Raw genomic sequence first — 22,739 nt, 5'->3', positions numbered from 1 at the left:
TCAGTGCAGGAACATGACTGACCCAGCCCTTTCAACACGGGTAGCAAGGGAAAGCTGGAGAAATACTGGTTGGAAGGCGACAGGATAGAATCACTTGGCATCCTGTAGCGCCAACATTGCAGAAGCGGTCTCGCAACACCCTGCATCTGTCTCACGCAGTGAGGACCCTCATTACACATTGGCGCCGAGATTTTTTTTAAAGTGTTGCTGCCTGGGATTTCATTTCCCACTGCCAGACGGTCTCTGAACCAAGGAGAACTAGTGACCATGACCAATAGTTTAGGGAGGGGTGGAAAAAAAAACAAAAAAAACACTAAAAAAACAAAAAACAAAATTAAAACTATTCACTCACTTCAGTTTTAATTGAAACCAGAAGAGTGGATTCCAACTGAATTCATTCACACAAATAAAAGGATTCAGACTAAATAAAACACAGAAAAGCATGTTTAATTTAACTTTTTTTTTTAATGATTTTACCATAGCACTTTTTCCTCTTTATATACTATTCCTTACAATTTTGAGAATCCATATTTAGCAGTTGTTAAATAGGTTTAAAAAAATAAACAAAACAAAAAAAAAAGTCATTAAAAAAAAATCTAATGGGCTTATTTTTATCATTTTTGTGTTTTATTGGAAAAAGAAAATATAGACACTACCTCCCTCAATAAAAGGGGAGTCATGCTTTTATTTAGTAAATGGCCATCTCCAGTGTTTTGAGGTAAATTCATTTGGTTAATAGATATTTTCTATATAGATTTCATCGCTTGATGTTGCTTAGGCCTAATGTTACCTCCGATGGATCTTCTGCGCTTGTTTTAATAATGTGTCAAAATCAAGCTCTTTAAATTTACTCTTCATGGATGCAGGATCATAATCATCACGATTGGAATCTGTGAAAATTGAAACAGGTGAAGAATTAACCAGGTTCCGAGCTTCATATAACTGCAAAATTAAAATTTGTTACAATGGAAAGAAAGGGAGAAAAAAAAAAATTACTAACATGCAAATTCCACATAGAACTCTGACGGTTCGGAATAATGATGGGCCTTATTATAGCTAGGAGGATAGACCATTCACTTGCATGAAACCTCTTTGGGATGGCCACCATATTCACAGTAGCCATTTAAAGTGCCATCAGAAAGCTAGTCTTGCTGGGAGCAGCAATATTAATGATATATAGCAAATAGTGATGTGGAGGTATCACAAGGCAAGCAATCGTGGGGAAAGCAGTCTAGGCAACTGATATGCCCATCAGCATGTGGCCTCTACATAGAATGGAGTACATGCCCCGATCACTGATGTACCATGCTCCTGGAAACCCCACTCATGAGGCAATAGCTTGAAAAGACAGGATGCCTGATTGCAGAGGGAGAGTCACCGGAATCGCTACCTGTCCGCTAAGGCAATGAGATCACCCTCCTGGAGGCCAATATACTACAATGTGTTATAAAAAGTTCTAGGGTTAATGTTTGTGTCACCATGCTGACGAGTGTTAGTGTCTGGAAAGCAAGGAAAAAAAGCATATCAAAATGAGAACATCTACAATGAAAGGGAAACTCTGCTCCGCCCACGCTTCTCCCCCGCAGAAGTCAGCTCGCAGGGAGACCTAATGCACATGAGCTCGCATTAGGATTTTCCCACAGAAAAGCATTATTCAGTTGGCTGATAGACAGCAACTAGAGGAAGAGTTATCCCAAGCAGGTAATTATTGCAGTTTATAAAAACAGCAATAAATTACATACTCAGGGTTTAGGGTGATGCGAGTTCGCACCCAGACCACTTCAATGAGCTGAAGTGTACAGGGTGCCTACACTGTCCCTTTAAGATACAAAGTAGACCATTGAAATATGTGCTGCGTCAGTGTGAAGTACAGAGAGTTTTATTGTATTGTTGCATAGAAGTCTTTATATAGGCAGAATTTGTCCTTTATAAGATATGTCGGACACATTTATGAATGGAGGATCTGTATGGCTACTAAGGCAGTCATATAAGTGAATTGAGCAAGCAATAAGTGGAATAGGAGGTTTCTTACCCAAGTCAGCGTAGTTACTTTTACAGAATTGCCGCCTCCCACCAAAGCAGAGATCAAAGGGGAGTTCATCAGGGAGACGCAGCTTATGGCCATTCTCGATGGCGGTGAAGGCCTCTCCGGCGTGACGGTACGTAACAAAGCCATAGTTGTCACTGCAAGTGAAATAAAGCAGGCTGGTGAGTGCAAAGACAAGGTTGTACACACAAGCCATATGGTGGAAATGACCAAATTCTACAACTTCTACTAAAAGGTTTGTAGCCAGAAAGGGACAAAGTTATAAAGAATAGCATAAAAGTATTAGTGAACCGGTCAACATAGTGATAAACTAAAAATGTCATTGTTTTGAGTTACTTATTTTTTTAGCCCCTCCAACATTGCTGCAATCTTTATGTATATTTAGATTTAGTTTAACACACCCTGCTCCCATCTACCTCCTATGCAACCAGTCCCGATTACCCATAAATGGGGCCTTTCTGAGACCAATATTCTGGCAATGAAGACAGCATGTTGAATAGCATAACTATTTTCCCCTATAAAAAACCCAGACAGACATTTTCATTAAAGGAACTACACAGCAGGTAATGTAGAGGCTGTGCAGGAGTGCCATGTCTTTCTTGGGCATAGTCCTATTTTGTTTCAGGAGCAAATGAAAAGTAGCCAGAAATCTGCCCTGTATTCCATAAATTTTAGCTGAGATTATAATATAATTGCAGGGCATTCTGTAGGATCAAATTCTCACCCGTGTTCCCTGAAGTGAATGGTGCATTCCTCTATGTCCCCAAAAACGGAAAATCTCCTTTTCAGCTCCGATCGAGTCATGCGGTTGTTGATTTTGCCGATGTACACGACTCTCCTTTCCTCCTAAAAAAAAAAGTCTTAGTTTTCAGAAGTGCATACATCTCCGTAGCGTTAAGTGAAACCAGTCAGATAGAAAGAGCAAGATAAGGGAGAATATTCTTACTGTGCTGGACAGCAGTTATTGAATACACTGATTAAGGCCTTGCGGCCAAAATCTTGTGTCCTTAATTCCACAATAAACCTATCTGAATATTCTCCCTACACTGTGCAGCCTGTAGCTCTCCACATTTGGAGGTTAGCGGACCTCTACCACGGATCTCCGGTGTTACGAATACCGGTGTGCAACACTTCACTACTAGTCCGGTTATAGAATACAAATTAGCCTTAATGTTTAGGGTGAATTCAGCTCTTTGAGTATCCATTAGCTCCTGGGCAGAGAGAGAAATCAAGTTTGGAATGCAGAAACTCATGTCCAACACCCCAGCCAACATTGATAGCCCATTTTGTGATCACTGCTTTTATTTATGCCTGCATGCTGATGGCAAAAGTATAAACCAAGAATAGCAAAAAAAATTAGGTGTTTTAAAGGACCACTATAGTGCCCTGAGGGTGTCCCCACCCTCAGGATCCAAACTCCCGTGGCGCTGACAGGGGAGGAAGGGGTTAATCGCTTACCTCTTTACCAGAGCCGGGCTCCCTCGGCGCTGGAGACTCCCTCTTCCTTCATCGGCTGAATGCGCGGCAAGAGGAAAGCATTCTCAATGCTTTCCTATGGACGCTGGCGTCTTCTCACTGTGACAATCACAGTGAGAAGCGCGGAAGCGCCTCTAGCGGCTGTCAATGAGACAGCCACTAGAGGCTGGATTAACCCTACTGCAAACATAGCAGTTTCTCTGGCGAGGGGCGGAGGGGAAAGTGACACATTGAGTATCTCAAACCAGCCAGAAACAAGTGAAGTGCAGCCTTTAACACGTGCCAGAGCATTGAGGGTCATTGACACCCATTCAACATGTCGTGGAGAAAGGAAGATGACTGATGATGATTTCAATATGGTATGTATTCCTTTAAGGTTCCTACTACACATGTATTTGCTATGCTTTCATTTTTGATTTGTACTTAATAATTTAGGTTTTCAATGGTAAAATTTCTTGGTCAGGAACGGAACAAATGTTTATTACATTGTGTCTATGGGAAATTAGTTCTCATTTTATGAACTAGGCTACGGAACAAATTAGTTTGTAAAGTAGGGAACTACCTGTATTTCTAACACTAAAGTGTGTCTTTCACCCTAAAGTTGATCCACCTTCCTAGGGCGTCAGCTGGAGACAAAGTAATAACGCAAGTCTGGATTAAATAAACCTTTTTTATATCACATGAATTTGAAATAACAGGGTAAACATTTTAGAGGCATTTCCTGAATTCTAGATCGGTTCACAAAATAGAAATGGCTGCTCTATAGCAGGGAGAGGGCCGGGTAAGACCCGAGGGTAGAATGCTTGACATGCCTTCTGTAAACATTACCATTCAGCGCTATGAGCAGGTAATCTGTAGCCGGCTCAGACTTGGCTGAAGTTAAAAGCGGCAGCGTCACCCTGTATGACGATTTCAGAAAGTTTCTACCTTTCTAAAAAGGTCAGCCCGCAATAAAATTTCTAAAAAAAAACAGAAGGCATTCGAGACAAAGTAGGAAATGCTTTGCAAGATTCTGCCAAAAGTTGACTCCTAGAGTAAACAAGATTATGTGTAATTTTATTTTATCCATTTGACAATGTAGCATTAAAGCAGCAGCAAATCTCACTGGACCAAGAATAACTCAAACTATTCAATCTCTTTACTTTAGAACTGGAGTGAAGAAAAACACTTCTGGGTACTTACTATAGCTCGTTCCTTGTGCTGTATCCTCTGCCTGCTGTATCTTTCCCGAGATTCACATCTGCCAAACAAAAACAAAAGTGAAGAAATGTCCCCAAGTCAAACCCCATGGAACCAGCATGTCTATGCAACATCCAGATCTCCTGCTTCACAAGACGCTCTCCTAAACAGTACTGCTCTTATTAATGGCATAACAATATACATATTAAACAAAAATCTGTGCTTTGAAAATAAAGAGATGTTTATTTTAGCATGCACGATATGAAAAAGGACTAATTTACCTCCTGCTTCGACTCCTATACGTCTCCCGGGATCTGGATCGTGAGCGAGATCGACTAGAGGATGACGAGCATGTTCGGGAGGAGCACGAGGAAGAACTAGAGGAGCTACATGAACTAGAAGTGGACTCTGAAGATCTTGATCGACAACGCCTTGAACTGAATCTAGAAAAAAATAAAATTTAACTAGATGAACACGAAATTTATTCAGCTAAACTGCTCAGCATTAAAAAAAACTAAGACACCACAACTTGTTCAGGATGTCAACACATGCTAGACAAGGTCAAGGGGCAGACAGATGGACCGAGGTCAGATGCCATCACTATTGACCCTCACTGTGTGAGTTTTACAAGCTGCCTCGGCTGGTGGAACACTCGTTTTCCGATTATTTGAAAATTCTGTGCACAGTCACTGGATGCTCTAAGGGAAAGAGAGTTACATCTCGGGAGACTCTGCACAGAGACATTCTTTGCAACCGTAGGATAGCATGAAAATTCCCGCTACTGAAGGGATACCGTAATTTTCTTGGAATTTACACAATTCAATAAACCATGAATAGTAAATATTTGTTAGGGATCGCCCGATATGGATTTTTTTTAGAGCAGATACCGATAATCTGTGAACTTTCAAGCAGACAGCCGATAACTTACCGATACATTTACAGTTTTGAAAAATGTTTTTAACTATTTCTACACAAATCTACTGAACATGATTATTTGCAATTGTTTTTATTAAGATAAATGCACAAAATATACATGCCAATTTATGTTTTTACGAATGCAGTGTGTAATGGATGCAGTGAGAGTATTTGATTAGTGAATGCAGTGTTTAGTGTGTATATAATAAATGCAGAGAGTGTGTGTGTGTGTGTGTGTGTGTGTGTGTGTGAGTGAGAGAGATGGGGGGGGGGAAGGCATTTTTAAAATATTAAATTTTATAACTTTTTTAGTCCCCCCTCCCTGCTTCTTACCTGGCCAGGGAGGGGGGGGATATGGGATTCCCTATTGGTCTAGTGGCTTGGACTCTGCTGAGGGGGCTAGCAACACTCTTACTTCCCTTCCCAGTAGCTCCCCTGTAACTCTCGCGGCGTGCCGCTCGGAGCGTTGCCATGGTAACGCTCGGCAACACTGATGGCCGTGGGACTCGTGAGATTTAGACAGGGGAGCTGAAAGGAAATGAGGTAAGAGTGTGCTGTGGGCCCCCCAGGACAACGGTCTCCCTGATGGCGGCCCTGCATAAGCTGCAATAAATCGGTATCTTTATAGGCAAATACTGCTGAAGATTCAGAATATCGGCCAGACCGATAATTGGTCGATCCCCAATATGTGTAACTGCACTTTCAACAGCATCACTAGTTAGCCCAAAACAAAATTCCAGGCTAGCTAGTGTCAATTCTGTACGGTCCCTGTCTTTGGGGGAAGTGACATTAGCCAAGCAAGATTGGGCTGCAAGGAGAAATTGGACTGTGATTAAATGGAAGAGTTTTTCAGGGTTAATTTATACATTTTTGGGACCAGACCATCTCAGTAAGGATTACTCTACCCAAAAGCAGTATTTTATGAAAACACTTTTTAGTTGGAGAAACTGTGCAAATTTTTACTGTTTAAACAAACAGCAATACATGATGGGCACTACAAGGTAAGTAAGGTTACGGACATATCCAGGTTGATTTTTTATTTTTTTGGTTGTGTCTCATAAGATCACCCCTTTAGCCATTTTTTTTTTTTTAAATCAAAATGTACAGCGGTACGCAGTGTTACAGAAAACCTGTCCAAACATTCAGATCAACCAACACTGATATGATCGCGAACAGCAAATTGCTAGCTGGACTGAAAAGGCTCATCCCAACTTCCCGGCATTTGAGAGTGCAGAAAGTCTGGAACAGTCTATGCAGCACGCAGAGACATTCTATTTTTACACCAAATACCAGAGAAGCAGCAGTCACATGGCACAAAGGAAAACAAATGGGTGTCCCATAAAGCACTGCTCCAAAGTTTTGCTTCGTTTGTGAAGAGCTCACTGGGAAACTAGTGAGGTCTAGAATCTTGCAATCAGTAAATTATAGTGGAGTGATAATTTGTAAATAGATTTTATTGTATTACGTATACACACACACGTTCAAAACCAGGAGACTAAAATTCGTTCCAGCCTAATAATGGTGGTTTGCCTTGAGCTCTACACTTACACTGAGGATCATGGAACAGCCAAAAGAAGCTACATCACTATTTAGTAATTAATCCCCAACAAGAACTTGTAAAAGCAGGTTTGATATTCTGACAGAAAACGTACAGAACACTAAACACAAAAAGGAGCTAAGCTAAAGAAGTGAAAGTTTTTTCAGGAAGTCTGATTTCACACCCTCTTTATTTCCTGTTCAAACACCTAAAAAACTAAGTTTGGAAGTGAACCTCAATAGATCTTAAATACTATGGCCTGCAGAGCAACAGGAGAAAGATACAGCAATGCTGGCTCACTATGTATAACGAGTCAGTGACAGTCAAGCCCAAAAGATTGTTTTATGGTGCCGGCTAAAGCCAAAACAAAAAGCGGTTCACCCAACTAATTTACTCTGAATCATTACACGTTCTCAAACAATCCAGTGTTATAGTTTCTAGAGTACTCATGTATTAATTACAAAGTAACAGTATAAAAAAAAAAAATTATACTAGGTTTGTAAAGGTAAACAATAAGTAAAATGGCATGTCAATTTAAAAGATACACACCAACACTCAATGCATGGACTCCACCATACTTCACATATCAAATCAGTAGGAGGGAACATAAGCAAATCCTTGCACTAAAAACCTACAAATATGGAAACAGCAGAAGCTCACTGTCCAACTGAGGCCACCAGCCTGACCTTGACATCCACAGCTGATCAGGATCAGGTGTGAGTGAATCAGAGTTCGTGTCTACCATATGATCAGTGTCAGCTTAAGGCAAGGAGTATTGGAATAATGCAACCTGCTATGAAGGTGCAAGGCTTTGGTCAAAGAGGAAACAAAAGAATGAAATGTGACTTTTCAGAACTATTCACTACAGTTGCTAGTCTTAAACTGGAACGTCAAAATAAATCAAACAACTGCTCGATTACTTACGTTCTTCTCCTTTTTGATGGAGGGGATCTAGAACGAGACCCTGAAAAGGACGATGATGAAGAAGACCTACATGAATGACTATCACTAGATTTTCTCCCTCTTGATGAGGATTTTTCAGGGCTTGGAGAGACCTTGTATTTCCGATAGCAGCGCAGAGACCTCCGGGAAACAGAGGTATTATCCCTTCTGTCCTCAGTTCTCGTATCCAAACTTTCATTTCTACAAGGGGACGAGTCAGGAGACATGAACACTGAATGACCCTCAGCTTCTACTGCATTATTAGTCCTGTGATCCAGTGGCTCTCTGAGATTTTTTTGGACAGTATTACTAGGTAACTCGGAGTTTACATTGCAGCGTACACTTTGGTTCAAGACACTTGAAGGTGCAGTTGAGGTTGCTTTGGGCAGCTTTGGGCAAATTTTGTTCTCGGGTCTTTTGTTGAATTCTACAATAGGCATAATCATAATATTCTGTCCATGTTTAACATTCCAGCGAGAACCTTCACATGTTGAAGACGCAGTGGATGTGATGGTTTCTACTTTTGACTCCTCTGAAATTGGACACTTCTCAGTCTGGGATGCAGGAAGAATACAATAATCATGGTCACCGGATGCCACATGGACAGGTTGAAAGGTCATTTTGGAAGCCGGCACCGGATTCCTGTTTCGCAGCTTGCTCTGTGGTAGAGGCTGTGCTTCTATGAGCTTTGTCGTCTTAACGGGAGAAGCACAAGTTCTTTCCTGCACACTTGCCAACAGCGGCTTGGATTTTCCAGACAGGGGCCTGGCAATAACTGGCTTCCACAGCTGATGTGGGGGAGTTGCTGGAGGAGTTAGGCCTGCATAGGAATAAAAGACCGTTTGTAAACAAAACAGGGATTTCATATTATGGTCACAAAGAGCAAGTTACTTAGTATTTCGACAACTTTGTCAAGTGCATTATAGTGAGGGGGGCGGTAAATTCTCTATTAACGTTAGCATTTATGTGGTGCCAACAACCGCGGCACTTTACAATTAGAGAAAGGAGATATTTAGTGGTGAAGAAGCTAAAACAAGCTCACTAATCCGGATTTAAGGTCAGCTGATATAATTCATTATGTCTCTTGTTTAGGAACTCTCTAAAATCTAACTTAGAGAAAAAAAAATAAATGGCCAACAGGCTATCAAAGTATGAAAGTGAGCTATGAATGGTGTTGCCATATTTGTCAACTTAAAGGGAAACTATAGTCTTAGGAATATAAAGTTTTATTCCCAGCACTAGAGTACCCTATATTCTGGCACACAGCCATTAGAGGGGGAGTGAACCCTGCAAAGTAATTATTGCAGTTTATTAAGCTTCACACCTTCGTAAACTTACCAGCAGTGCTAGCCAACTCAGGAGCCAGAAGTCTATCCAGGATTTTCTTATCTACTGGCTTTTCAGACCTTTGAGCAAAAACAAAAGAAAATATTTCACATTCACATACAACTTTAAAGAAAGGAGGAAACAAAAAAAAAAAAAAAAAAAAGGGAGGGTGAGAATTTTAGAAGCTCTTGCATTTAACAGAATAAATGTTTACGTGAATGCTTAAAGGAGTACTCTGCACCATAACCAGCTGTAGTAGTTATGGTGCTTTATAACCAAAGTAATAAAACATGGAGAAAGTGGATTACATTAATCAGCAATGATATAGGTTCTCCAGTGTGTGATTGTATTGCAGCTGTAGGGTAACCCTTTCATATACTTACCCAGAGTTTCCTACAGCCAACTTAGAGTCAGGGCTTTGTGCAACATGTTCATCTTTAGCTGCAAAGAATTAAATCTGTTAAACTAGAATTGACACATATGCGTTATTACAGCTTAACATTGTATTTTACAATCACAAATGACTTCCAGGAGCCATTAGAGTTTGTATAAAATTTTTAAGCACTCCGTAGAATTGTTTCTCAGATCTCTACTTTGTTTTTTTGAACTTTGAGGATGGTTGAATTTTTCCGTTTAAGTAGTAAACTTTGAGCTTTATTGAACCACAGAAACCTTAGGAAAAAAACAGTTTTCCCAAGTTTCAAGATGTGCAGGGTGTAACAGCAATGGAAAAGTTTTAAATCTCTTTTAGAAATAGGATGTGGTGACTAAACGTATCCCAAAGTACAAGTGAAACAGAACAAAAAAAAAATTTAAGTCCTGGTGAATTTCTATAGGATGTACAATAGCAGATTTACGTAAATGTTGCTGAGCATGTGCTTCTGTGTAATGCAAACAAAGCACATTCTCCTACCGAGAGGCAAGAGGCCACTCATTGGCTTTTGAGAATAGGGGATGGTTAAAATGTACACACGCTTTTGTATACCTTAGTCAAGTGGTTTAATTTCACCAACTGAACTGGTGAGAGAGGGAAAAAAAACAAAACAAAACAAAAAAACACTTTGTTAGACCAGAAGAGGAAGGCTGGTGTCACCAAAGAGTAACTAGTGGTAAATTGTAAACTAAACATGATGGCATAGCTATTTAAAGACACAGCGTACTTTATGTTTTAACTATTTGTATTCTAGTGTTTTTGAGCTTTTACACTTATAAGGTGCTGCTATTATTTGTTTTAATATCTTTTAGTCACTTAGAAATTACTGCGCCATCTTTTAGCTTGGTTTCTTTGTATATTAAACTAAACAAAGTTTAAATTAATAAAAGGAGGCAATGACCGGAATAATACGCCGTGGACTGCAGTAATTAGGTTTTTCCTCAGTCTGCTGGCCCACTAATTTCAAATCAGTGGTCAAAAAATTTAAAAAGGTTTTCTTATCTACACAACTTGAACAGAAAACCCATGATTACTGAAAATAATGTATTGCATATAACAACCTCTGTGTGTGTGCGTAAGCGCATTATATTTTTGTGGATATGCAGTCCGCGACAGCCATACTCCGCGACAGCCGTCTTATCTTGTTTGTCGAAAGCATTACTAATCTGCTGGACAAAATACAGTCACTTTCTATGGGTGCATGTGCCTACTCATGATTTCAGGATTCCCAAACACACATTAGCCCTTTATTACAAGCATGATTTTGTGTCGTAAATCCCTGATTTATGTTCAAAATGCTTAAAGATAGCCACCCTCATATAGCAAGGGTAAGGTAAGGGATACATTGAAGAGTATAAACATCGATGCCTCTCTTTCTGCCCACTAATGACTTTACTGTAAGTAAAAGGTGAATACACATTAACACGTACCTTCTGTCTTCTCAAATTGTTCCAACAGGCTAGTAAGATCAGATGCTTCAATACCTATTTGGGTGGGGGGGGGGGGGGAGGGGGGAAAGGAATACAAAAATTAGTACAACAAAACAGTAAACGCAATTTCTGATATGCATGAAAAACCAAACTTGCCTTCTTCACAAGTGATCACTTTCCTAGACGCACTGTGATCCCCTGCAGCAGATAAAGAAGTGGGCAATCTTGTCTCTTGAGGTGGTGCAAGTGTAGACACCTGGGCTAGTTCACTGTCCTTTATTTTAGGAATTTCTGCTGCAAGAGGTTTATCAACAGCCACCTGTTCCAGGGTCTTCGATTCCACTGCTAAAACTGGAGCAGACACTTGGGGCATCTCTGGTACTACAACCAAGCCAGGATTTGCCACGATTGGAGTTTCAGACCTCTCACAACGAGCTAGCTGTATGCAAGCAGAGTTCAATGGTTGCTGGCACGCAGGGGGAGACTCTTTAACAGGTCCAGCAGGTTCTGGTGTAGATTTCATTTGAACAACTTTGCTTTGTGCCTTCTTCAAAAGTTCCATTATTTTAAAGACAACCTGATTTGCAGATTTCATGTCTGGGACAGGCAAATTGGTCTTTTTTGGGTCTGGTGGCAGAGGATCAGGGTGTTTTTTTGGCAACTGATTGATTGTTGGTTTATTTGGACTAGACTTTTGGACCAAAGAACATGAATGTTTAACTGGTGTTGGGGTTTTATTCTCCAAAGGCTTAGCATGAGCTTTGCTCTGCTTGATATTATCTTTTACAGGTTTTACTATCTCGGTGGAACTGGTCTCTTTCCATCCAGGAGGTGGTCTAGATTCCTGTACACCTGGCATACTTATTTGATTGAAAGGCATAACATTTTGGCTGTAACTCTGAGCGGCTGCCTGAACATCGTGAGAGATCTTCAGTTCAGGCTGCATATGATTGTTTGCCAAATTTGACAAACTCTGAGGGATAGCACCAACTATATTTCCAGCAGAGGCTTGAACAGGTATCCCTTGATGGACTAAAGGTGGCTGCCAATAAGAGGGTGGAAATCCAGGTGGCCAGCCGGCTGGTTCAGAAGAATGAACTGCTCCCATTGCAATTGGTGGTGGCGGGAAGTGAGGCCAAGTCATCATTGGTGGTTGCATAGTTATGGCATGCGTAGGATCTGGAGGAACACAATTGTGAAAAGATGGGACTGCAGGAGGAGTGGGATAATAAGCAAGGTGTGAGGATACAGGCCATGTTGGTGGGTAAAAAGCAGTTGGCACATTTTGCTGCAATGGTAGGGCAAAAGGATGATTGACCGCAACAGATGGGTTCATCACTGCAGGTGGTTGTGGATGAACAGTCTCATGAGTGGAAACAAATGGTTGAGCATGCATACAACCATTTGAAAAATCTTGGCCCAAAGGTTTATCAGCCTTGGTACTTGAACATGCAGTTTCCTCCAAGGGACGTGTTGGTTTTGTTGACTTGGAGGGTAATGCATCCTTTCCTGGTAGAATCAAACAAGGAATTTCTGCCAGCTCTGTTGGAGGCTCAGGGATCGATGGCCATTTACTGCCAGAGGAGTTTTCACTGTCTCGTTCTTCAGCATTTGGCTTTCGGTTCTGCAGTCGTTTTCTGTATTCACTTAGACTGAGTGATTTGGGTTTCAGATCCTTGGCATGTAATGTTGATTCTCCTTCAGAACCAGGATTCTTATCTTCCATACTGGCATTCTCCTCCAGTTGGATGGCAGAAGGAGCCACCACCAAGACTTCCTCTGGAGTCTTATTTTGGACACTGGAGTCAGGCGCATGAGTAACATCTTGTGAGTGTTCAGATGTAATCATACCAGACACCTCACTTCTGAAGTTATTTGGTTCCAAACAAACGTTAATATCCCCATTCTCTCCAACCAATGCTGGCTGATCATTTTCCAGAAGACATGGTTTTTCAGGTTTTTTATCATGTGTTAGCTTCTTCTCTGAAGAGTGCAAATTCTCCAAGCTTGCTCTGGTTCTCAATTTAGCCCTAGTCATTCTAGACGTTCGAAGCTCCATTTCAGCATCCTTTTTAGCCTGATCCAGTTGTTTTATAAGGAAATCTGACTCTTGCAACAAGGCGTTGCTTGGACGCTTTAAGGTAGGTGGGAGGACTTTCTGGATAGATATTTTAGCTGATGCTAGCTCTTTATTTTCATTAGAGTTCTTAGGTTTAATTTTTACCTTTAGTTTAGAGGATTTTCCTTGTTTTTTCTTTATTCTCTTGTGGTTTACAACAGTATTTTCACACTCCTTTTGAGCGCTACAATCTACTTCATTATTCTTTTGTAGAGAGAATTCCTCTCCTTGTTTAAGCTTCCCATCACTGTGCTGGGCCATAGCTTCATTATTCTGTATAGACCCATTTCCCAATTCAGATGGGACCTCTAGTTCTTTCTGACAAGGCTTGTCTTCTCTTAAGGATTCCTGATTTTGATTATTCTGCTCATTTTCTAAAGAGAACATTTTTAACTTTTCTTCATTATCCTGGTCAGTCAATGTTTCAAGAGATTGAATTTCATCAGAAGCCTTTAGAAAGTGTTCCTCGGCAGCAAGTTGCTGCTGTACTGGAGAACATTGTTCTTCAGAAGATCCATTTGAGTAGTGTGTCTGGATTCCAACCTCGGAATCCAGCTGCTCCATAGAACATAAATTGATAATGTTGTCTTCTGAGTCACAGTCTTCCCCTGGGTGTTTCATCATTACAGGGACTTTTATACAATCTCCCTGCTCAGACACTATCTCGAGAAAGACAGCATTTTCCAAAATATCTTCATCCACCTCTGTGTCCTCTTCATCAAGACATACAGTGAGGGTTGGAAGGCAATATGGGTGCATATATTTCACCAGGTCACAAAGAGCAACATTTTCAGTATTAATGACATAAGGGGTATTTTGCTTCAACAACGCCTCCTGTTCAAAATCAGTTTTCATGAATGGAGAGTCAATTACATCCTTGTCAAAAGTAATCAAACTGCTGGTTGCCTCAAAGGCCTTGCTGGGGCTGGCAAGTTCTTCCTCTTCTCCATCACTACGCTGCTGGGTGGGCTCTGTCCTGGCTCGACGTGGCAAGCAGTTTCTAAAACTTTTCAGTCGGTTGCGTCTTTTTGGGGTAGACGTGATCCCTTCAAGACACTGTTCCCAATTTATAGATACAGAACGATCGTTCTAGGATAAGAAAAAGGATAAAAGTATAAGAAGCTTACAAAGATAAATGGAAAAAAAAAAGAATTCTAAACAGACAGATTACAAACAACTGTAGTTACTACAGTTGAGTCATCCATTTTAAATTTTGCAGTTATATTCGGTTTGCAACAGTTCAGTGAATAAACTGAGTTATGGTATTGACCAGCCACTACACAAAAAAAAAAAAATTATATATATATATATATATATATATATATATATATATATATATATATATATATATATATATATATATATATATACACACACACATATATATATATACACATATATATATATATACATATATATATATATATATATACACACACACACACACACACACACACACATATACATATACATATACATATACATATACATATATATATATATATATATATATATATATATATATATATATATATATATAAACCTGATAAATATTTGCCATGATTTAAATGCAATAAAGTAATAAGGAATACTGTACCTTGCCAGAGCTGGGTCTATGCTGTTCGTCCATTAAGGCAATATCTGTTGGTGTACGAGAAAGGCTAAGAAACTTCTGAAGCTGGTGAGATAAGGAGGAGGAAATAAATTAAACAGTTTAAGATTGACCAATGTATCCATTTGTAATTTAATTGCAGGTGACAAAGGGTTACCACTACCAAAATAGCCATCCACTGAACACAATACATCCATGCACGTTCACAAAACCTGCAGTCACAATTATGCTGCTTGGGGCATTATGAAATACCTCGCCAGAATGACTTTAAATCTTATGCAAATTGCTAAATTAGCTGGCGGTTTGGTTAGTGGGCATTAAACATTTGGGGCCTATTCACCAAGGAATTGTAAACCATCAGGTGAAATGTATTGAGCCGAACGTTCTGATTATGAATAATTATAAACTCACAGCAGAGCCTTCACGATCTTTTGAAGACACCAATAGCTCAGTATCCGGAATCGTGTCAAATGGAGACATGTTTTCATCATCGGTGTTGTCAAGAATCTCAGTTAAGGCAGTCAGAAGGGATAACTCATTCTCTTCATCAAAATTACCTTTATTCTATAAAAATAAATAAAAAACATAAATAATTTGTTTAACTTACTGTTAACATACAAAGTAAAAAAAAAAGTTTCATATTCCACAAATGAACACTCCAAGGACTAAGGATGCACCAAGAGGAAAATTCTGGGCCGAAACCGAAAAGTCAGGATGCCCTTGGCCAAAAACTCCTCTCCCTCTCCCTCTCCCTCCCCAATGATTTCTAAAAAGTTTTTCAATAATTGTAATAATTTTTAGATTTAATGAATTTAATTAATCTAATATGAAAAACTTCCCTTCTTTTAGTGGTCCCCCCTTAATGTTCCTCTCTCTCCTCCCCCACCCAAAAAACACAAACGGACGCCTCACCTGTGTGCCAGGATCTTCAATGACAGAAATAAGGGAGGGATCGACATAACCATGAAAGGTCCCTAGAATCCCTCCAGCGTCCAGGGATGAAAGCGAAAGGTCAGAGAGTCCCGAACAAGGCTCATCATCTTCAAAAACCTGGCACTGAAAAACACCACAATGACAACAGTAAGCCAGAAGTCAACAAAGGTTTGTAGATGCACTAGTCAAACTTGGTTCATTTGGAAGCAAGTTCCAAGAGTCCTGGCTCCCTGATAGTCTGGTATTTTGACAAGTCATAAAGCAGTGATTAGTAACACCCCTCTCACATCAGAACGCAAAAAGTTGTGAAGGTGGCAGGATAGAGTACCTGGCACGGAACATATATTAAAGGGACACTCCAGACCCCTTAAATAGGTTTAGATTGTTGGAGTTCTGTATGTGTGAAGTGAGTCTTATTCAGTTTGCAAAAAGTTCAGCTTTCAATTGAAGGTGACATGACTTAACCGGGTTACACACTCCTAAACTGATCCTAGCAGTCAACAGCATGGTCTTGGGCATGCGTAAAGGTACAACACTGAGTTCAATGGAGGGCCTTGCTTGTCCGTGGAAATCTGCACAGATCTCTGCTTGAATCCCACAGCTGCCACTTGTGAAGACTACTGGCACTAGACAAAAGTTTAGGGTAAACCGCTGCTTCAGCCTTAAAGGACCACTATAGTGCCCTGAGGGTGCCCCCCCCCTCCCGCCAGGCTCTGGAGAGAGGAAGGGATTAAAAATTTACCTTTCTCCAGCACCGGGCGGGGAGCTTTCCTCCTCCTCCTTCCTCGCAACGTCATCGGCTGAATGCGCATGCGCGGCAGGAGCATTCAGCCGGTCGCATAGGAAAGCATTTACAATGCTTTCCTATGGACGCTGGCGTCTTCTCACTGATTTTCACAGTGAGAAGCACGCAAGCGCCTCTAGCGGCTGTCAATGAGACAGCCACTAGAGGCTCTGGAGGCTGGATTAACCCTCAGTATAAACACAACAGTTTCTCTGAAACTGCTATGTTTATTTTTAAAAAAGGGTTAATCCTAGAGGGACCTGGCACCCAGACCACCTCATTAAGCTGAAGTGGTCTGGGTGCCTAGAGTGGTCCTTTAAGCTTGTCCATAACAAATTTGTCCCGATTTTGTCTTGTATCATCTTTGGATTGCAATCAAAATTCCCCACGCAGTCAGCTTTTCATGAAGATTATATCGTTATGTTGTAAAATGACAGATGGCTTTAAAGAATCACTAGTTATAAAAAAAAAAAAGTTTTAGTTTTGTCACCTGTATAGTTTTATTACTGCCCCCGCCTCTTTAAATAATTGAATGATTGCAGCGATTGATCATCCTCAATGACGTTTGCTCAATGTTATGTTTCTCACACAAGGCAAATACAGTTGTGTTCAAAAGTTTGGATACCCTGGCAGAAATTGTGACATATCGGCATGGATTTTGAAAATATGAAAATAAAAACTTAAAGGACCACTATAGGCACCCAGACCACTTCAGCTTAATGAAGTGGTCTGGGTGCCAGGTCCATCTAGGATTAACCCTGCCTGCTGTATACATAGCAGTTTCAGAGAAACTGCTATGTTTACATATGGGTTAATCCAGCCTCTAGTGGCGGTCTCATTAAAAAGGTTAACTTCCCACACCTGTGGCTTTTTAACTTGCAATTTGTGTATGTGTATAAACAGTCAATGAGTTTGTTAGCTCTCACGTGGATGCACTGAGCAGGCTAGATACTGAGCCATGGGGAGCAGCAAATAACTGTCAAATGACCTGCATAACAAGGTAATGGAACTTTATAAAGATGGGAAAGTATATAAAAAGATATCCAAAGACTTGAAAATGCCAGTCAGTACTGTTCAATCACTTATTAACAAAGTGGAAAATGTAGGGATCTCTTGATACCAAGCCAAGGTAGACCAAGAAAGATTTCAGCCATAGCAATTGTTCTGGATACAAAGAAAAACCCACAGGTAACCACAGGAGAAAAACTGTCTGCTCTGGAAAAAGACTGTGTGGTTGTTTCAACTCTGGGGAGATCTCAAATGTGCGGTTCATGCAAGACGACCAAACACTTTGCATGACCTGCAGGCATTTTGCCAAGACGAATGGACAGCTATACCACCTGCAAGAATTAGTGGCCTCTTAGTCATCTATTCCCAAAAGACTGCACGCTGTCATTTTTGCTAAAGGGGACAATACACAGTATTAAGAACTAAGGGTATGCAGACTTTTGAATAGGGATCATTTCATTTTTCCTTTGTCGTCATGTTTTCTTTTAGGATTGTGCCATTCTGTTATAACCTACGGCTGAATATGAATCCCATAAGAAATAGAAGAAATGTGTTTAGTCTGTTCACTCGTGTGTTCTTTAGAAATGGTACATATATCACCAATTCTCCAAGAGTATGCAAACTTTTGAGCACAACTGTAAGTGGCAATTGCCACAATCTTTATGAAATACCCACATTGACTGTGTTGGAATTTTGTCTTCTCAAACGATAGAAGATAAAGTAGGTACTATTTTGTATTATGCCTTTTTTTGTGTGGGAAAAAAGTGTAGCTGTGGCCGCCAAGTTGTCCCTTCCCTCACAACTGAAGTTTTCGTGAAAAGTGCATTGTATTGTTGACTAGGAGACCATATCAATGGAGGCTCCAGATGTCCTCTCCATAGACATGCCCAGGCGTACAGCACAAACATGGGCTCCTAGATTATACACCAGGAGCACAAGAAAGATGCCAGCGGGGGACAGCATCAGTTAAAGGACCACTCTAGGCACCCAGACTACTTCAGCTTAATGAGGTGGTCTGGGTGCCAGGTCCCTCTAGGATTAACCCTTTTTTTTTATAAACATAGCAGTTTCAGAGAAACTGTTATGTTTATACCGAGGGTTAATCCAGCCTCCAAAACCTCTAGTGGCTGTCTCATTGACAGCCACTAGAGGCGCTTGCGTGATTCTCACTGTGAAAATCACAGTGAGAGCACGCAAGTGTCCATAGGAAAGCATTGTAAATGCTTTCCTATGCGACCGGCTGAATGCACGCGCGGCTCCTGCCGCGCATGCGCATTCAGCCGATGACGTCGCAAGGAAGAAGGAGAGGAGGAGGAAAGCTCCCCGCCCGGCGCTGGAAAAAGAGGTAAGTTTAACCCCTTCCTCTCTCCAGAGCCCAGCGGGAGGGGGTCCCTGAGGGTGGGGGCACCCTCAGGGCACTATAGTGCCAGGAAAACGAGTATGTTTTCCTGGCACTATAGTGGTCCTTTAAGTATCTCATCTCCACTGCACCTATGGGCCACCAGAGACCAAGCAGACCTGTCTCCATCGGGGGTCTTTGTCAAATATGCACATAAGGTGACAAGCTGGATTTCTGTATAGAAATCACTAGATCTTGACAAAGACAACCATCACTATGAAAAGCTCTGTACCAGAGTTTTGCCATCAACTTTTCTATATGAGAAGCATTTGACTGGACAAAGTCCACCACCAACAAGAAGTGGTGGATCTTCAATAGCTGCACACGCCAATTCAGAAGATAATGATCAACATGTTTTTAAGGCTTCTGCAATTTTTTGATTTTACACACATTTATTAAGAGTTTTCCCATCTTATGATAATGTGGCCAATGTATGTGTTGGTTAGGATCAGAAATAAGTGAAACGGCCATCTAACCACGTATACAACACGCACAGGTTACAAACACCTGAGGTATCAAGACTGCCATCACTTGGTTTACAATGTCAGTTCCAGCAAAAGGGAGGGGAGAGAGAATATACTGCTCCAGCAGGAAATAAGAAAAATGAATAAAATAGTGCAAAGAATGGAAATTAGATGAACCTTCACTGTATCTTTAAGAGCTCATGGAGATTCTGTTTTCATTATTATTGCCATTTATATAGTGCCTACGGATTCCGTAGCGCTTTACAATATTTGGAAACAATTAGACCATGAGAGGGGGATTATGTTCATAAGTAAGGGGTTCAGAAAATACTTGATGTGTCTAAGTAACACAATTCTGATTGTACCAGCAAATGGTGGCGAAATCCCCCAAATCTGGTAGTCAGAGGAGTCACCACCCTGATAAATAAATACAGTTTTCTAAACTTCAAAATTTCTCATCTCCACAGGGTACAGAATAAAAGGGATTATGTAAACAAACGAAAAAGTGCAAAAGAATACAGAAAGCCCCCTTCACCAGAGAGCCATTATCCTTAGGAAAGAATTACCCACAAGGCAAAATAAAAAAACACTACATGAGGGTTGTTTTATACTAAAGTATGTCTAACAATAAAAACACATTACTTCTGCCCATTACTCTACCTAATCCCATTAGTGAATAAGGTGTCTTCTTTAACTAAGCATGTTTAATACTCTGAAAGATTGGCAAATCTAACAGCGCTCAGGTGGTGTTTGCCAATTCCTCCACCTTTAGAACTTTACAAAACAAAATCCTTATTAAAGCAAACACGCCATGGGATGCATGTATATTCCACACAATACTACATAAAACACCAATAAGGCTTTGTAAATCGTACAGCACTAAATAATCTGCGGGCATTTTATATATAATCCAGCCTATTGTTATAGGCAGCTTACAGATCAATCAAAAAAATAAGGAGAAAGACGAACATTAAGATTTTATTTTCCAGACCCAAAACAGGTACATCCATAGTATTTATAAAAAAAAAAATTAAAAAAAAGTGTGTAAGGTTCCATAGCTGCATGTGGTTTGCAAAACCGAGTAGAAACAGGACATTAAAGCAGAAGGTTAGCAACAAGAGGCAATGGAATCTTTACTAACAGCAGAACACCGTGTACAACTACTACACTACCAAGTCAACTTATTTACAATTGTTGCTCTTGCATTACAATGTATCTATCAACCCTCTAGAAGTGCAGGAGGATGCAGCACAAACATGGTGCAGCTCTCAGTACACACTGCACGTGTACCAGCAGAGGCATGCAGAGAGTGAGGCTGCAAGAGTGAAACACGTGGATATTAACAATCTCTGGCACCTCCCTAAAGACCAGCAGGGAGAGAAAAAAAAAAAAAAAACCTTGCAACTAAGGAGGCTGAACTTAGCAGGGTGTGAGGAAGACATATGGGTTAAAACAACCACTGAACAAACATGAGGTTATTTTAAAAACACTGCCAGGTGTTAAAATACAAGGCAAAAAAAAAAATATATATATATATACGCCTGCAATATACCTGCACTCACATATTGTAAGCACAGCATGGGGTACTATGGTCTACACCAGTTATACTGCCAAAACATTGAATAAATCTTCCCCTAGCATGTTTAGACAGATCAGAGGCTGGCTGAGCATGCTGAGGGGTGTAGTCCACAAACATCTGGGGGTGCTAAGGTTACTGTCAATGGTGCAACCCCATGAAATGCACAACAAAACTGCAACATCCTGCCTCATGGCTAGCTCGCCCTGCCTCATGGCTAGATCACAACTTCAAATACTTTTTGAAAGCTTTTTAAAAAGGTCAGCAATCAAATATAAAGTTCAGGGTCTTCATGTAATTAGAATTGTTGATAATGTGTGCAGCTAGTTCTCCCAGGTGGCAGTACATGGAGAGTTAGTAAAGTTTGGGGAGAGCATAGCCAGCCCTGCCCAGCCCCCTGTCAGTCAGTGTGAGGGTCCCAGCTGGGATAGTGGGGTGTCCCCTGTCTGGGAGTTCAGGACTGGGATAGTGGGGTGCCCCCTGGCTGGGATAGTGGGGTGCCCCCTGGCTGGGATAGTGGGGTGCCCCCTGGCTGGGATAGTGGGGTGCCCCCTGGCTGGGATAGTGGGGTGCCCCCTGGCTGGGATAGTGGGGTGCCCCCTGGCTGGGATAGTGGGGTGCCCCCTGGCTGGGATAGTGGGGTGCCCCCTGGCTGGGATAGTGGGGTGCCCCCTGGCTGGGATAGTGGGGTGCCCCCTGGCTGGGATAGTGGGGTGCCCCCTGGCTGGGATAGTGGGGTGCCCCCTGGCTGGGGGTGCAGAGCTGGGATAGTGGGGTGTCCCCTGTCTGGGGTCCCCGGCAGCCTGTAACCCGCCGCTGTGGCCTGGCTCGGGCGGCTCCTCCAGACAAGCATGGCTCTGGATCCACGTGTCACCGGCAACCAGGCAGCATGGCGGCTCCCAGCCACAACAGCGGCAGCCACGGGCCCAGCCGGGGCCCCCGGGGGGCGGGGACACTCATACCGTACCTGGAGCGGCCCGCCGGCGGTGAAGAGCTCCATTCCACCGATGGTTAAAGTCTCCTCTCCCGCTCCCCACCGGGCAGCCATCTTGGACTCTCCAGCTCCAGCGCTTTGCCGGCTGAGAAGTAACCACGTGGTGCTTGCCGCATGGGAGGGGGCGGGGCCTGTCAGGAAGATGCCTGCCGCCGCCATCTTGGTTGGGGCACTTGTTATGACTCATTTTATTACTGGAGTCTGGGGGTGGTGAAAGGAAGCCCAGGCTGAGCTGTAAAAACAGTTTCACTGGCGGAGGGTGCAGCAGGAACAGGCCCCACTGGTTTAATTGGACTGTTATTTAAAGTTTGTAACTTTCTCCCAGTTAGGACTTTAATAAAAAAAACTATTATATTTGCAGAAACTGGATGTGTCCACATTGTTCTTACTTTGCTCATCACAGAGGATTTATTATAATAATAATACTAAACTCTGAATTGCAGTTTTTTTTAATTGTTTTTATTTGGTAATTAATTTATATACATTTGCTAAAATTACTAGCAAAAGTATAAAAGAAAATGTGTTTGTATATGGATGTGGACATTCGTCACTGATTATTTTATAT

The 22,739-nt window shown here is 41.4% G+C and overlaps 1 protein-coding gene across 1 annotated transcript; it reads right to left on the bottom strand.

Annotated features, from left to right (window-relative positions):
• Positions 1-493: 493 nt before the first annotated feature.
• PPRC1 (PPARG related coactivator 1) lies at positions 494-22,235 on the bottom strand. Its single transcript, XM_063435300.1, has 14 exons — positions 22,148-22,235; positions 15,929-16,072; positions 15,428-15,580; positions 15,002-15,082; positions 11,442-14,493; positions 11,286-11,339; positions 9,806-9,863; positions 9,435-9,502; positions 8,079-8,916; positions 4,984-5,145; positions 4,706-4,763; positions 2,772-2,893; positions 2,033-2,184; positions 494-890 (listed from the first exon to the last, which is right to left on the bottom strand). The coding sequence occupies exons 1-14, from the start codon at positions 22,226-22,228 to the stop codon at positions 787-789; spliced, it is 5,127 nt and encodes a 1,708-aa protein (XP_063291370.1). The 5' UTR covers positions 22,229-22,235; the 3' UTR covers positions 494-786.
• Between the last annotated feature and the right edge of the window lie 504 nt (positions 22,236-22,739).

The sequence above is a fragment of the Pelobates fuscus genome, chromosome 10 (genome assembly GCF_036172605.1).
Source record: "Pelobates fuscus isolate aPelFus1 chromosome 10, aPelFus1.pri, whole genome shotgun sequence".
Taxonomy (NCBI): domain Eukaryota; kingdom Metazoa; phylum Chordata; class Amphibia; order Anura; family Pelobatidae; genus Pelobates; species Pelobates fuscus.
Note: the sequence above shows the minus strand (reverse complement) of the source record. Positions and strands in the feature narration are given on the sequence as shown.